Source organism: Oryzias melastigma, linkage group LG19 (assembly GCF_002922805.2).
Source record: "Oryzias melastigma strain HK-1 linkage group LG19, ASM292280v2, whole genome shotgun sequence".
NCBI classification, from domain to species: domain Eukaryota; kingdom Metazoa; phylum Chordata; class Actinopteri; order Beloniformes; family Adrianichthyidae; genus Oryzias; species Oryzias melastigma.
Genome location: NC_050530.1, coordinates 23,533,711 through 23,548,400, shown reverse-complemented (window position 1 = coordinate 23,548,400; position 14,690 = coordinate 23,533,711). Strand labels below are relative to the sequence as shown.

Sequence of the window (14,690 nt, the reverse complement as noted above, 5' to 3'; positions counted from 1 at the left end):
GTTGAGATGTGCTCGGGCGCTTCATGCTCGGGTTCGCGTTTTCACGGGTTCCTCGGGTTCAACAAATTGTATTCATTTTTGCTGATGAAAAGGTGATGGAAATGCATTTTTGGCCACACGGAACATGTCCAGCCAAAATGACATTGCTACATGTCCGCACTATACGAGTCCTTTGTGCTCGGGTTCTATTCATTTGTTTTCATTATACGTTCATTGTGTAACCTAGTTCTTTTCCCTCATAATTATGGTATTTCGAATTTAAAGGTATGTCTGGTGTCATTTGTTATACCAAATTTTAATATAATTCAATAAGTAAGAAGAAATGTATAACAGGGAGACCTACTAGCAAGACAAATTTAATTCTCCAATGTGAAAAAACAAATGACTGTATAGAAAAAATCTTGTGAGCAGTCTGGTTTAAATAATTGGACTGAATGTCTGTTTCAGCTATTTTTATCTAAAGAAAAATTGATAACTCTAATCATAGGCAGCAACCTCCAGCCTTAAACATTAATTTAAACTTCACACTGACTTACAGAACCTTATCACTGATTTAAAAGGTATGATTGCAGTTATATTTCCTTTCTAAACATGTTTAAAATAATAAATAAAATCGATTTACAAAAATGAGCACACTTCTCTTGGTTTGTCCATTGTTTAATTATTCAAGTCTTATTAAAACAAAAAAAACCCTGAAAAATTAACATCAGATCAGTTCTTGTGCTGAATTTCCTCGTAAAAGTCATCCATGGTTTTCCGTAGAAAGCGTGTGCGAACAAACGTTCAAGTGAACAAACGGGAGTTTAGTTAAATTCAAATCGGTGTAGAGCCAATCAAACATTGAGACGTCATCACAGCCAATCAAACATCGAGACGTCATCAGTTGTCGCAGGCCCCCGAGCCGTTCTGACACCCCGAGTAGATGTGGTACCTACACCAGCTTAAAAACTCTGCTGAATCACCGACGCGAAAGAGTGGGTGCTGTTTTGCTGTTGCGACCCCTGATGGGATTAACTGAAAGGTGAACATCAATAAAGTTGGTGCAAAGAATCTTTATATTGTATGAAGGAAGTTCCATTTCTCACAGAAATACATAGTTGAGTTAGTTGCATTGAGATGAAGGTAAAAGTCAATATGATGTGAAACTGAGAACTCTGCTGAAGCTGAGAAAAGGAATCATTTTATTCTATCACACATGGAGTCGGAAACTACCGTATTTTCTAGAGTATAGGTCGCACTGGAGTATGAGTCACCAGAGCAAAAAATATCTAATCAAGAAGAAGAAAACCATGCACAAGTCGCTCTGGAGCATAAGTCACACTTTTAGGAGAAAAGTCTGACGTTTCAGAACAAATCTGTCAATCTCAGCGTAACTAAAAAATAAAGAAAGAAATAAAAGAATGCTAATCTTGTGATCTGTATGAGAAAAATATCAAAGTTTAAGAGGGAAACAATTAGATTCTCTTCCATGTTTGTTTTGGACAAAACTTTTTTATTTTTTTGGAGATTATGTTTATTTTTTTTTTTACTTTTTATCCTACTTCATTTATTCATATACAAACCAAGTTAGGGTGAGCGAGCATTTGAAATAAGTTTACAAAAGAACACAAAGGGCAGAGTGTATAGAAAAAAAAGAGCCACAGAGAAAAAACAGGTAAGGGCAAGGCAAGATACAATTAAAAAAAAATAGTTTTGATTTATTTTAATAAATTAATGACATTTTATTGTTTTTGTTTGAAATACGTTTAAAACACCTAAAATAATCTGATAAATAAATCAAGAAGATATTTAGCGAAGAGCAAGAGTTTCTCCATTTACATAAATGAATGAAATTTTAGCACAAAATAATAACATTAATGACCTCAGAAACTTTTTTTTGTTTTTTTTTTTAACTTGTCCTGTCCAACAGCTGAGCCAACAGATGTGGGCTGAGAGCTTCTTGTGTTAGACAGATTTTACTGTCACAACAGGGATTTATTGAGTATAAACCCCTGTTGTATTTAATCCTAAACTTTATTTATATTTATTAGGTTTTATTTTTGTTTTGTTGGACCGGACAGAAAAGAAAAAAGGGGGGGGCTAAAAAGGGAGTGGTTTAGAGAAAAAAGAAGATGGCAACAGAGGGAAACAACATCATAAAACATGCAGGTCTAAATAGTAAACTAGAATGGGCGGGGCCTGTCTACACACACACTCTATAGTTACACACACACACCTGTTGATTGAGATAGTCTCCACATCTAAACTAGTCAGAATGTACTCAATATAACTGCAGCTCACACACTTAATCATGCAAACCGACACAGATAAAGCCTTTCATTCTGTCACACATAGTGCAAAGGTGAGCTGACACCTGTGCTCAGGTGAGTGTTTAGGGTTTCCTAATGTGGATAAAGATGGAATGGACAAAGGGGGAGAGCACCCGCCCACCAGGCAATCCCGCCAAACATCCAGACCGGGGCACGCGGGACCGCCGCAGAGGCCCCCCACACCCAAGAGCAGGAAGGCACAGGAACACAGAGAGTACAGGCCCCAGCCCAGCTTACAAAAAGAGGAAATATTAACATTTTTGAGAGACAACCAATTGTGAATTTTTGACCAGAATATTTCTGTTTCCAACTATAAAAACGATTCTTCTTTTGCTGCTATCAGTACCAAATACTTGTACTCAGATGCAGTGCCCCATAGTGGTTGTTGGAGGAAACAATCGCTAAAAGACAACCTGTGTTTAATGGAAAAAAAAACAAATACATGAACCTTTTGATGATTTAAAAAACACACAAATAAGTTGCTCCTGAGTTTAAGTCGCACCCCTGGCTGAACTATGAAAAAACTGCAACTTATATGCTCTGGAAAATACAGTACTGAAGAAGAAATACCACCTGAAGTATTTTCTTTGTGTTGGGCTGATTTGCAAGTAATGAATTAAATTGTTAGGATTTTAACATTTTTTAATATCTTGAACAAACAAAGAATATTCTGGGAGACAAAAAAAAAAAGAAAGTTTTTAATTTTCAGTCCTTTTCCAAGCTCAGCTGGAGCTATGAAGATAACCATAAATTAGAATCATAAGATGGTGGATTTGTTTGAGTGGCTGTGGTGCAGTGGAAGAGCGGTCAACCTCTGATCAGAAGATTCCAGGTTCAGTTCCCTCCCTGCCTGGCCACCTGTGAGTTGAAGTGCATTTAAACTGGACCCTGAACCCATCGTTGATCCTGGTGGTTACAGGGCAGCAGCAGCGTGTGACTATTGTGTGACTGTGTGGGACTGTGATCGTAAAGCACTTTGGGCCTTAGAGCAAAGTATAAAAGTATACAGTATACAGCATACAACAAAGACGTCATGAACGTGATGCACGTGGAGCTCCTCTGCAGTCTCACCTCCCTATCAAAAACAAGCGTGGCAGTTCTTCTGATTTCAAAAGAGTTTGTGGTCAGAGTTTTGAAATATTGATGTGTGACCATCTGCCTTTCTTTGCAGCCTCACGGTTGAATCTGATAAAGAAGTCAAAAGAGAGTGTGACCACATTCTATCAGCTTCTGAGCGCCGTGCCTGCAGCTTTGTATCAGCCCCTTAGACTTCCTGAAGCAGAACATCTCACATTTTAAAACTAACAGCTCGGCAAACTTCAAGGTTCAGCCTCTCTTACTGATATTCTGATAACACACTTCTTCTGTTAAAGTTGTGAAATCTGCAAAAATGATCTTTACTCCATCATGTCAATTTAAGTCCAATGCTTTTCAGTTGTAGCTCCACCTTAATCGTTAAAGATAATTTTAGCTTCTTATGTGCTTTGAGAAAACAATCAAGATTTTCTGCGCAGCCAAAATAAAAGCAGTTGCTATAGTTTTGATACGTTTACCAATGTATACCTAATAAATTACTTCTCATTTTGAGAAGCTTCCTACAAATCTTGAAAAAAAACTGTAACCATGTTCTTGATCAATAGATGTAAACTAATAACTTATCCTGAGTTTATAGTTCATGATCAGGAAAGGAAATGAGTAGAATTTAAATACCGAGTAACTCTAGATCAGACACTTTGTTTCAAAGGCCATGTCAACAAGTTCAGAAATACACTGAAATATAATCTATCAAATTTTAGATACATAATAAACTATTGAGACATGAAGTACATATTTAAATACAATGATCATTCCCCAGTTTTTGTTCTGTATCACATCTTGATCTCAAGCATGTAAAACAGTCACAAAGCCATTCAAAATATTGCATAAAAGTAGCCTGTAGATACATGCTAAAAAAACATGGCACTACTTGCTAATTATGGTGTTCTAAATTTAGAAAACGTGATAATATACTCAAATGTGTGTTTCATAAATGATGTATAATGCTTCTGCTCCGTCGCTGAACAAGCAAAGAAGAAAACGCTTTAGGAGAAACCCATCCGTCACCAGGAGTGACTGGAGCATTCCCAAACATAAAACTCGCGGTTTGATAGTTTTTCCTTCTCCTGTGTGCCCATGACTCAGTCCAACTAGGTATTGATTATAATTTTTTTAACAATTCGATTCAATTCACAAGAGCCTGATACAGTTTGATTCTGATCTTTTTTCTTTCGATTCTTCATTTCAATTCAGTTTTGAGTTTACATATTTATACACATTTATTTATAAATACATAAATAATCTACTATATGATTTGAATATATTTATATTAATCTGATCCAGTTCACATACTGTAAATATATCATTGAAATAATGAGATTGTTAATATCATCCAGTGTTACATGGATTCTCTAAAGGAGAAGTTCTAACTAAAATGTTCAGATCATTAACATTGGAAACATTGTTCTGCTTCTCCTGGAGGACGTTTCAGTTTGACCACTAGGTGGCGATCATGCTTTAGACGTACACCTTATTCCAGAAGAAGAATAAAGTATGAGCAAAAAACTGTTTTAGAGCAGGGGTCCCGAAACCATGGTCTGTGGTCCGTATCCGGCCCTCCTCCTCATTTGGCCGGCCCCCCAAACTGTTTTGGCTAATTAGACATGTTTCCAGTTTTTTAGGCTAATTTGGCATTTAGCTAATATTTCAGCTACATGCTAGCTGTGTTGGCTAATTTAGAATTCTTTGAACTTTTTTGGCTAATTTGGCACTTTGCTTATATTTTAGCTAGCTATCAGCTTCAGTGTTTTTAGCTAACAATTTAAGCATCTTCAGCTATTAATTATTGCAGGCAATGCTTAATATCTATTTTTTAAATAATGTTTTAGAATTCTTTTTTCTATGAAGATTACTGAAATAAATGATTAAAAATTTGGTTATGTGTGGCTTTCTGGAAAACCGTAAATGTTTACGTTTAGGCTGTGATTGTTGCACTTTTTCTGTTAGCCTACAAACCGACCCCGGCCCCCATCAGAGAAGAAAACAGTTTTCTGGCCCTCACAAGACAAAGTTTGGGGACCCCTTGTTTAGAGCACAAATGGTTACTTTAAAAGACATTTATTTAATAGAGTTTGTAAAATTCATGTCTGTGAGTTTATAAAGATGTTCACTTAGTCAGTAATGTATGTTTAGATCCACCAAACGTTAGCATTAGCCATCCTATGGGAAATTCCATTAAACATTAGCATCAATCTAGCGGACTTTAGCTTTATGTGCTAAATTAATTTTTCATGAAATGATTGTTGATCTCTTGAGCTTAAATGGTTTCAAATCGATTAATTGATTTTATTAACCCAGCCCTAAGTCCAACACTCCTGTGTACAAATTCACACACAGCACTGATTATCGGGTAAGCAAGCTTGAACACATTACTACATGAGGAGATTGTCTGTATGGATGTTGTTCTTAACAGGTCTGTAGTGTTTTTTATTTGTTTGAATGGTTGTGATTGACAGTGTGATGATAATAAGCAAATGTGCTGTTGTGCTCATCTTTGCGGTGTATTTTCTCCTTTCTGTTTCTGTTAATCTGCAATTTACATGACAGCTCATCACATTGTGCCACTCTTTTGAATTCCAACAATTGTATTTTTTTGCTTCCTCTTGCTCTTTTTTTCCTGTACCTGGACTACAGGTGGAAACTAGCAAGGCAAATGCATCTCTTCACATTTCATAAGATCAATGTTCTTTTTTGTGCATTGTCTTTTGTTTTGAATAAATTAACTCTTAAAATCAAGTTAAGTTGAAATTTAAAACCACAAGTATTAAATATAAAACTCAAGTAAATCACTTTAAATGCAGCTACGAGTTTACAACTGTGAGTATTTATTTTTTACAGAAACATGTGAATCCATTTATATCTGATTTTTAACTTTCATTTCAAAGTAGAGGATGAGATTAAGATGAGAATTGAATAAAACCTTGTTTTAGCAGACATTTGAGTTTTTTTTATTACCTTTTAGAAGGCAGTTCTTCCGTTTTGTCCGAGTCATCTTTTCACTTCAACAATATCAACATTATCCCAACCCCCATGAGAGGGGACGGGGAAGTCTGTGCAGCCTGCTTACTTTAACCACGAAAGAAATTCTAGATGCAACAGAGATGATTGGAAACCAGTACAAATGACTTTGAGGTGAAGGTCTCAGTTTGAGCTGTTCAATTTCAATTTTGAAGGAAGTCAGGACCAGCAGAGAGCATGTGGATCTCTGTCTTAACAACACGAGACCTGTGCCATAAGTCTGAGCAAAATGCAGTGAAGAAGCTTTACCAAACGTTTGGAGCGGTTTACAGGCCAGTGCCAGAAGGTATGAGTTACATTCTTCTAGCAGATCAGAAATACAAAAAGGCCCTAGAACTTAAGGACATGAAAAATCATTTGAATGATCCACTATGATGAAAATCATGTTGTCCTAACATACTCTTGTATCATTTTTCTGATAATGCAGGACTTATACAAAGAGGATTAAAATTGCATTTCAGAGTATTTCTTTAGTCCAATCGTTGTGAATCAGGAGCAGACAGTAAAGAAATGGTTGGGAAAACTTGTGTTCTACGGCTAGTCACAAGCTCCCTGCTCCGCTCCATTCTGATGCATCCACCTGCAGACAAATAGATCCATGAACGTCTTTGTTTTCCTCATCTGAGCTGGAATCCGGATCTAAGCTGTACAGCTGGGTAGCTCAGATATTGTTTTCCATTTTTGTTACATTAGTGATGCTAGCTTGGGGGTGTGAGGAGTTGTAAGCTAGCGGGGAGTGCCCATAAACAGATAGATGCGTGACGGGAAGTGGGGGCGGACCTACTCCATGTCAACAGTCTTGTTGACTGTTGTCTCAGAGACAAATTTCGAATGAACTCCCCATCCAGCGAGGCCAAGTGGCCCCATATGGTTTAAAAGTGGGCAGAAAAGGTGGGTCCTGAATGGGTTTGTCTGCAGTTTCTGTGGTGGCCCCACCTGTTTACCCACATTGGCTTAAGTGGGCTCTCAGTTGGTAGGATCGCTACATTAGCCAGCTGCTCCATGGAGAGTGGGTCTCCTCACTACAGCGGAACTCCCAGGCTTGATACAGATGAGCTTGCTAGCATGCTACAGCGTAGCTGGCTACAGGGGAGCTTGGCAGCTAAATACAACAAAGCTTACTAGCGCAATACAATGGAGCTCACTATAGATGAGCTTGCTAGCATGGTACAGCGGAGCTCACTAGCTGGCTACAGGGGTGTTCGCCACCTCAATAAAATCGAGCTCGCTAGCTTGCTACTGAGGAGCGTGCTACAGTGGAGCTCACTAGTTTTCTAGCTCAATACAGAGGAGCTCGCTAGCATGCTACACTGTCCACTGGGTGGCTGGATGGCATAGCGAGCTAACCCACTGAATCCCACGTAAGACAAACTGGGCAAACACAGGTGGAGCCCCACAGGAACTGCAGAAAAACTAAATCGGGACCCACATTTTTCTGCCCACTTTTAAACCATATGGGGCCACTTGGCCTTGTTGGCTGGGTCCTGCTGCTCTGCAGAAACTATGTCGACACAGGTTTTTGATTTTGTCTAAAAGCTGCATCATCATAAATAAAAGACCAATGGGAACACTTTGAAAGTAGATCAAAAGATGATCAGAGTGCAACTTTAAATATTCTAAAATGAATCCTAAGGCAAGAAAGCTCAAACTCCTCAAAGAGATCTGATATAAAATAGAGACAGACATTGAGGAATCTCAATATCTGACAAGACAACAACAAGATACCTTTAACCTGATAGAGGACTGTTATTTAAGGAGTTAGCAGATCAGTTACGACATAGTTTTGATGGTCTAATACATCTGATTGATCTGGAAGAATCCTTATTTGGACTTGAAATGAAATCGTAAAGCACCAAGTTAAGCCACAGAACTGAATTTCGTGAACTTAAGTGTGCTGTGACACAAATGTTTTACTAAGCACAAAACAAAAATACCAAAAACTCAGAAAGGAAAGTGACCAAAGTGTTGAGTCAGTGAAAGCCAGTGTTTCTATGTATAAGATAGCAAAAGTTTATTTACATTACATATATAAAAGCAACAGTTTCAGATCTCTGCTTGGAAAACATAAAATGCAAAAGAGAAAATATCAATACATTTAAATAGCAACAAATAACTTACATCTAAAAGTAGTTGATGATGCAATGAAAGCACTAAGCTTGGTAAACTGAGAGGAAGTCAGTCGGGCGTGACATCTGAAGGCCTAAACTGGTCCACTGGTTTAGAAACACAGAGGAAGTTGGTCTTAGATGCACTAAGCAGTTCAGTTCTTTGGGGTGACATATGGTGTGAATGTGGATTGACTCACTCTGCATCCTGTGGGCTCTTTCTGGAAGCTCACTGATGTGGGACACCTGCCCAACAGCTTCACGGGCTGCATTTATTTGGTTTCTGAAAACTGAAATTTGATGGAATGTACACCGTCACTGCTGGAGTAACAGGGAGAGACGGGCGAGAAGCCTGCAACAGTGGAGCCGGGAGGTGAGGAGACAGAGATAGAGCTCCGGGTCTGCAGGACCCTGTGAGGCGCACATGGGCAGCCGGCGTCCTGCAGGAGGTGGGAGACGTCTTTACGGAACCGCACGCCGACCAGAGCGTACAGGATGGGGTTGAGGCAGCAGCGGGTGTATGCCAGAGTGCAGGTGGAGTACTCCAGCATCAGCTTGCAGAACGGCCTCGCCATTTTAAGGAACAGCACCACAGTGTAAGGCAGCTGGAACGCCAGAAAAACCAGCACCAGAACCACCATTAACCTCAGAGTGCGCTGGCGTTGCCATTGCTTCCCTCGTCGATGTGTGTGACTCTCACACAGAACCCGAGCAATCACAGTGTAACACACCACCATGATGAGGAGGGTGAGGCAGAAAACTGCGATCAGAATTCCCTTTGTGACCACTTTGACTTGTTCGCATGAGAGACAGTCACGTTTGTAATACCAGGCAAAGAGGATTTCAGGCAGACTGAGGAGAACAGCAAGAAGCCACACCCCCGCAGCCGCTGAGTTCCCCACTGTGTGGATCTGGCTGCGCAGTCGCAGCATCTCCTGAGCTCGCACCACCACCATGTAGCGGTCAATGCTGATGCAGGCGAGCAGCAGTAGGCCGCTGTACGTGTTGATAGCGTGGAAGGCTCGCATGGCTTTTTGGAAGGACTCAGGGAGGTTCTGACTGAGGTTGTCAGCGACTTTCAGGGGGAGCAGGAGGAGCAGGAGGAGGTCAGCCAGAGCCAAATGGAACAGGAAGATGTCAGTGGTCGAGCGAAGCCGCAGACGCCGATACAAAGCAAAAGTGGCGATCACCAGGCAGTTTCCTGTAACACCCAGCAGGAAAATCAGGCAAAAAGCACAAGTCTGGAAAATGTCGATGATCCTTTTCTGCTGTTCATCAAACGCGCACCAGAGGCCATTGATTTCTGTGATATCTACGGAGGTTTCATTTTCAGTATCGTTAAAAAAGTCAGTGTAGTCCACTGGATCCATAGCTGTCAGGAAAGAACAGAAACTAAATTAGTCGTTTGTCAAAAGACAGAAGAACAGAATTTACTCTGATACTGCAACAAGCACAGACTGTTACTACATTTGGTTTATTTCAAGGAATTTTAGAAATAAAAGAAAAAGACAATAAGATGAAAAACCCTGAAAATTAAATTCTTACAAAATAAATTCATAATTTAATTAGGCAAAAAAAGAAAAGTATGATTTCTCATTAATGTTACAATTGTTCCTAACTATAGACATTTTTCACTAGTCATACGGCCACACTGAATTCATTACATATGATTGTCAGAGTTTGGTTGCCGGTAGCTGTTAAAAAGAGAGTGGAAAGAACCAAATGTATATATATTATCTATTATTATGAAACTATTACTGTAAATTAACTTCCTGTTAGACCAGCACCAAGCTAAAGATGATGATTTCAGGGCTGGAATCCAGCTTTGAAAAGTAAGTTTAATTCAACTGATTTTACCAATAGTGATGCACACAATTCACATTTTCTATTTTCAGTGGTTTATGTAATGCAACAACCTCTTTATTCACTGTTGCCCAAAGTTGAAGAGCATGAGTTCAAATTGTTTTGTGTTTGATTGGTTTTCCCTTGGATCCCTTTTGTTACTGAAGGCTAATGTAGACCACCATAAAGCCGTGTTGTAGTGATGTTCCAGGTAAGAAATATCCCCTTCAAAGACTACAGACTAAACCAGAGGGTCGTATTTTATCAATGTAGTGACTTTCCTTTGTCATCAGAAAGAAAGTGGCGTGCAGACGGCACATGAAAAGCTTTCTACCAGGTTTTCTTTCATGTGTCTGTCGTGAACATCATGAGTCATTCTGGATCTTCTCAAAATCAGACAGAGTTGCGTGCAGAAGAGTCAGTGTCAAACAGCATGTCAAGATTCTACTTGCAAGAAGCCTGAGTCTCTGCGGAGTAGAGTTCTGCCCCTTCATCAAGACATCAATAAATACTAGTTCCTTTTGTATCAGACTGAAAGTCCCTCTGAGTAAGCAGCGCTGCAGTGCAGTCATTTCTGCCCCGCTTGCGTGACACTGGCATCAGGTCGTTGGCACAGGGGAAGTCGTGGGTCTACAGATCAGTCAGTGTCGCGTGCCAACACCATTTAAAGAAAGTTTCCACAATCATCTTTTTTTATTTCACCTTTGTTTCTGACTCTGTTACCACAGAGGCTGTTGTATATTTGTGCCAACTTTTCCTACAAACGTTCTTTAGCAGCTTCTCTTGGTTTTGATGAGATGTTAAGGATTTCACTTCCAGGTAAGAAACACGAGAAAACCTTCAATCGATTTTTGGCTGGCAGGTTGTGGGGTTGGCTATAAGGGAAGAACTATTGACTGTAAAGTACCAACATTTGTTGGGGTGATGGAATAAAGCATTATGGAGAATTGGAGATAATGTTCATTTTTTAATGTTATTAACAAACAGTTAAAAATAATTAATAAACCATGATGTGTGTTGGTCATTAGACAAAGTTTAGGGCTGAAAAAATAAATAAATACAAGAACAAAGATCAGAACCAGAACTCAAAAAGTCAGAGTAGATTTACAGACTTAAATCTGACAAACTCAAAAATTGGTAAATTAATTTAGGAAGAAAATACATTACATTTTAAAACATAGTGTTTGGTATTTTAATGTCTGTTATTTTTACAAACAGCCTCTGTTGCGTGACAACAATCCTTTTCTTTTCCACTCTGAGTCATCATCACTCTTATTACTCTACACAGCTCAGTTCTTTTTCATAATCTTTCTATGCAGAACATGAAATTGTGATCAAAATCTACATTTCTATGAAAAGAAAAAGTAGCAAAATAACTGTATAAAAGTACAATGTAAGATACGCTATATGAATGTAGATGTGTAAATTAAATGATAAAATAATGATTCTGGGTCATTTCACTCTATTCCGAATTTTAGATTTGTTTTGTTAAATACTGTTTTATACATACAGAGTTATTGATGGTTTTATTTATCTTTATTCTGTTGAAACAGATGAGTAAGCAGACAATATATTACTGTATTGTAAAACAAAAATACATTTTGTAAAATGTATTATTTATTATGTAGGTGTTTGGTAAATAAATACGTCAAATCAAGCAGCATTTTTAAAGTAAACACATTTTCTTTGTTTGTTTTTTTTTAAGAAAAAGAAAAAAGTATTACTTTAAAAGAAAATTTTCTCAGTACAAGTTTCAAGTTTTCTCAAGTATTTTGGCATTTTGTAGTATTTTTTGGATCAGAGCAATCATTGAGTCAGAGGTCTGAGGAAATTGTGAATTGTATTAGTCTGGCAGCTGACAAGCACACGTGAAATGACATGAATACGATTCATGCGTGGGCTTCTGTGTGAGGAACCACACTCTCAGACTGTGAGGTCTGTGGAGTGTTTGAAGTTATAGCATTCGTATTGTTTTTCAAAAGTGTATGAAATCCTTATAATGTTTATTTTCTTTCTGCATGCATTCTGTAAACCTCATCGTTATCCAAGGCTTTGCATTATTCTAGCTTGTTCTTAGAAATCCTCCCAAAAGCTTAAATATGGAAGTGTGAAGACGCCACAGTTTAAACAAGTTGGATTTATCAATTTAAACCTCCCAGTTTGCAGATTTCGTCACTAGAAATGAATCTCAAGCGGATTTAAAAACATCCAGAAGGGCTTAATTTCCCGAATAAAGCTTACCTGGAGTGGCTGATGAGTTGAGTATGTCACGGGTCATCTGGCAGAGTTTGCAGACCTCTGTGAACCTCACTTAAAAACAAGCCTCCAAGCTCATCCTGGAGCAGCAGCAGCCAATGACAGCAGCTGTGCGCTCTGACCTCGCCGTACCCCCTGGGGCACCACAATGTTTTCAGCATGAAACTTTGTTCCTGCAGATTCTGCGCTTTTGAAAACCGTTTTCAATTCTTTACCTTTCTGTTATGCTGAATCCCCCTAAAAAAATAAATAAATACATTGTCCATTTGGGCTTTTTTTTTTTTTGCAAAAAAAGTCATAGAAATAGACTTTAAATCCTGGTAATGACTAAGAACATTAATAGCTGCATCGCCATCAAAACGTCTTTTTTCTTTAACTGTTTCAGACTCTGTGCTGAATCCTTTTCTTGGTAAGGACACATAAAAGAGAACCTGAGATCCTCCAGAGGCAGCAGTTTGTCCAAAGCCTTTGGGTGTGCCCTGAGACTGGAACTTACCAGTTGGTAACCTTTCCTTGACTCTTTTTGGGGGTGTTTGCGTGTCACTTCGCCTCATCGGGCGCTTAGTTTCCAAATCACACAGGACAAAACTCAACCAGTCCAAACCTTCACACTTAACCCTTTAACCCCAGAGCTCCAGCGTTTATGTTCTTTGATTTACTGTAACTCTTCAGCCATTAACACGATCATTCCAGCAGATTCTGAAGGAGAAAAGCAGCTCGGAAAAGTTAAAGTTTGTTAACGATTTTGTGTCTAAGCGTCACGGGGCATTTTATTCTGTTGAAAGGACTATAAGAGTTCAACTGTTGATCAGAAATATTGCCAGGCGTGAGCTCCAAGAGAATGAAGTCTGTTCTGAGCAAACGACGAAGGCTTTCACACTTCTGCAACACAGAGAGGCCAAACCAGAGTGTTTTGTGAAGGAGCAGTTCAAATCAAGCTAAAGAAAAAGACATTTGACCCCAGTTAGATATTACCATGCCTTAAAAAAGCACCAGACAGAACATTTTTGAAAATGGACATATGAAAATATGTTATATAGTTGATATTCCTCTTAAAAGTATGTATATTATTCATCTAAACCACTTGTGGCCTGAAGTTATCTTGCATTTATTTCTAACTTGTATAATTTTAACAAAATATATTTTCACAGAGAGTAAAATATTGAAAGTTATTGAAGGTTTATGTTGATTTATTCTGGAATAATATTCCTGTTTTTTATTATTCATAATTATGTTAAGTTACGGTTTTAAAAATTGTCATTCTGCTAGCTTTTTGGACTATCTTGGCATTTACTAAGATTTTTTAGGATACTCTAGAGTTTATCTAATATTTCAGCTACAAGCTAGCTGCTTCGTTTAATTTAGGCTTTTCTTTTTTACGTTTTTTTAGTTTGTTTTGGAGTTAGGCTAATATTTACATACTAGCTGTTTAGTCCTTTTTCAGTTTTTTTTTGGATATTTGTTCAGTTATTTTTCAGCTAAATGCTAGCTGTTTTATTTGTGTTTATTTATTTGGTAATTAATATTTTAGCTGGCTATCATCTTCAGCATTTTCAGCTATCAATTTCAGCATCTTCAGCTATCAGCACTAGCATCTTCAGCGGCCAAATTCAGCTTACAGCATTCACTCTAACATTATTGCAGGTAATGCTGTATATCTAGTTCATAATTATGTTAAAAAGTTACAGTTTTAAAAATGTAGTTTTAGAGTGTTCAATAAATGTTTATCCCATTCGTCCCGTGACCTAAGGTGTGTTCTGGATTTTGGCCCCCTGTGTGTTTGGTTTTTACACCTCTGATCTAAACCATTTTTTGAACCTCCTCAATCTCTTTGGGGGTCTGCTGGAGCTGTGCGGGTGAAGGTGGGGTTCACCCTGGACAGCTCTCCAGCCCATCACAGGGTAACACAGAATAACAACCTCATACAGTCACATGATAGCCTGTTAGACATTCAGAGATCCCTATTAATCTATGAATGAGGTTTTGGGCTGTGGGGGGATCCCCAGGGGAGACCCACACGAGCACAAGGACAGACACACTCCAAATCCCAGCTGGGATCTGAACC

At 38.5% G+C, this 14,690-nt stretch overlaps 2 protein-coding genes across 2 annotated transcripts in view; one reads left to right on the top strand and one right to left on the bottom strand.

Annotated features, from left to right (window-relative positions):
• The window catches only part of LOC112154557 (receptor activity-modifying protein 3), a 45,174-nt gene that overhangs the window by 17,678 nt on the left and 12,806 nt on the right, over positions 1-14,690 (top strand). The gene's annotated exons all lie outside the window — the stretch shown is intronic.
• Positions 8,508-9,897, bottom strand: ccr10 (chemokine (C-C motif) receptor 10). Its single transcript, XM_024285303.2, has one exon. The coding sequence runs from the start codon at positions 9,895-9,897 to the stop codon at positions 8,800-8,802; it is 1,098 nt and encodes a 365-aa protein (XP_024141071.2). The 3' UTR covers positions 8,508-8,799.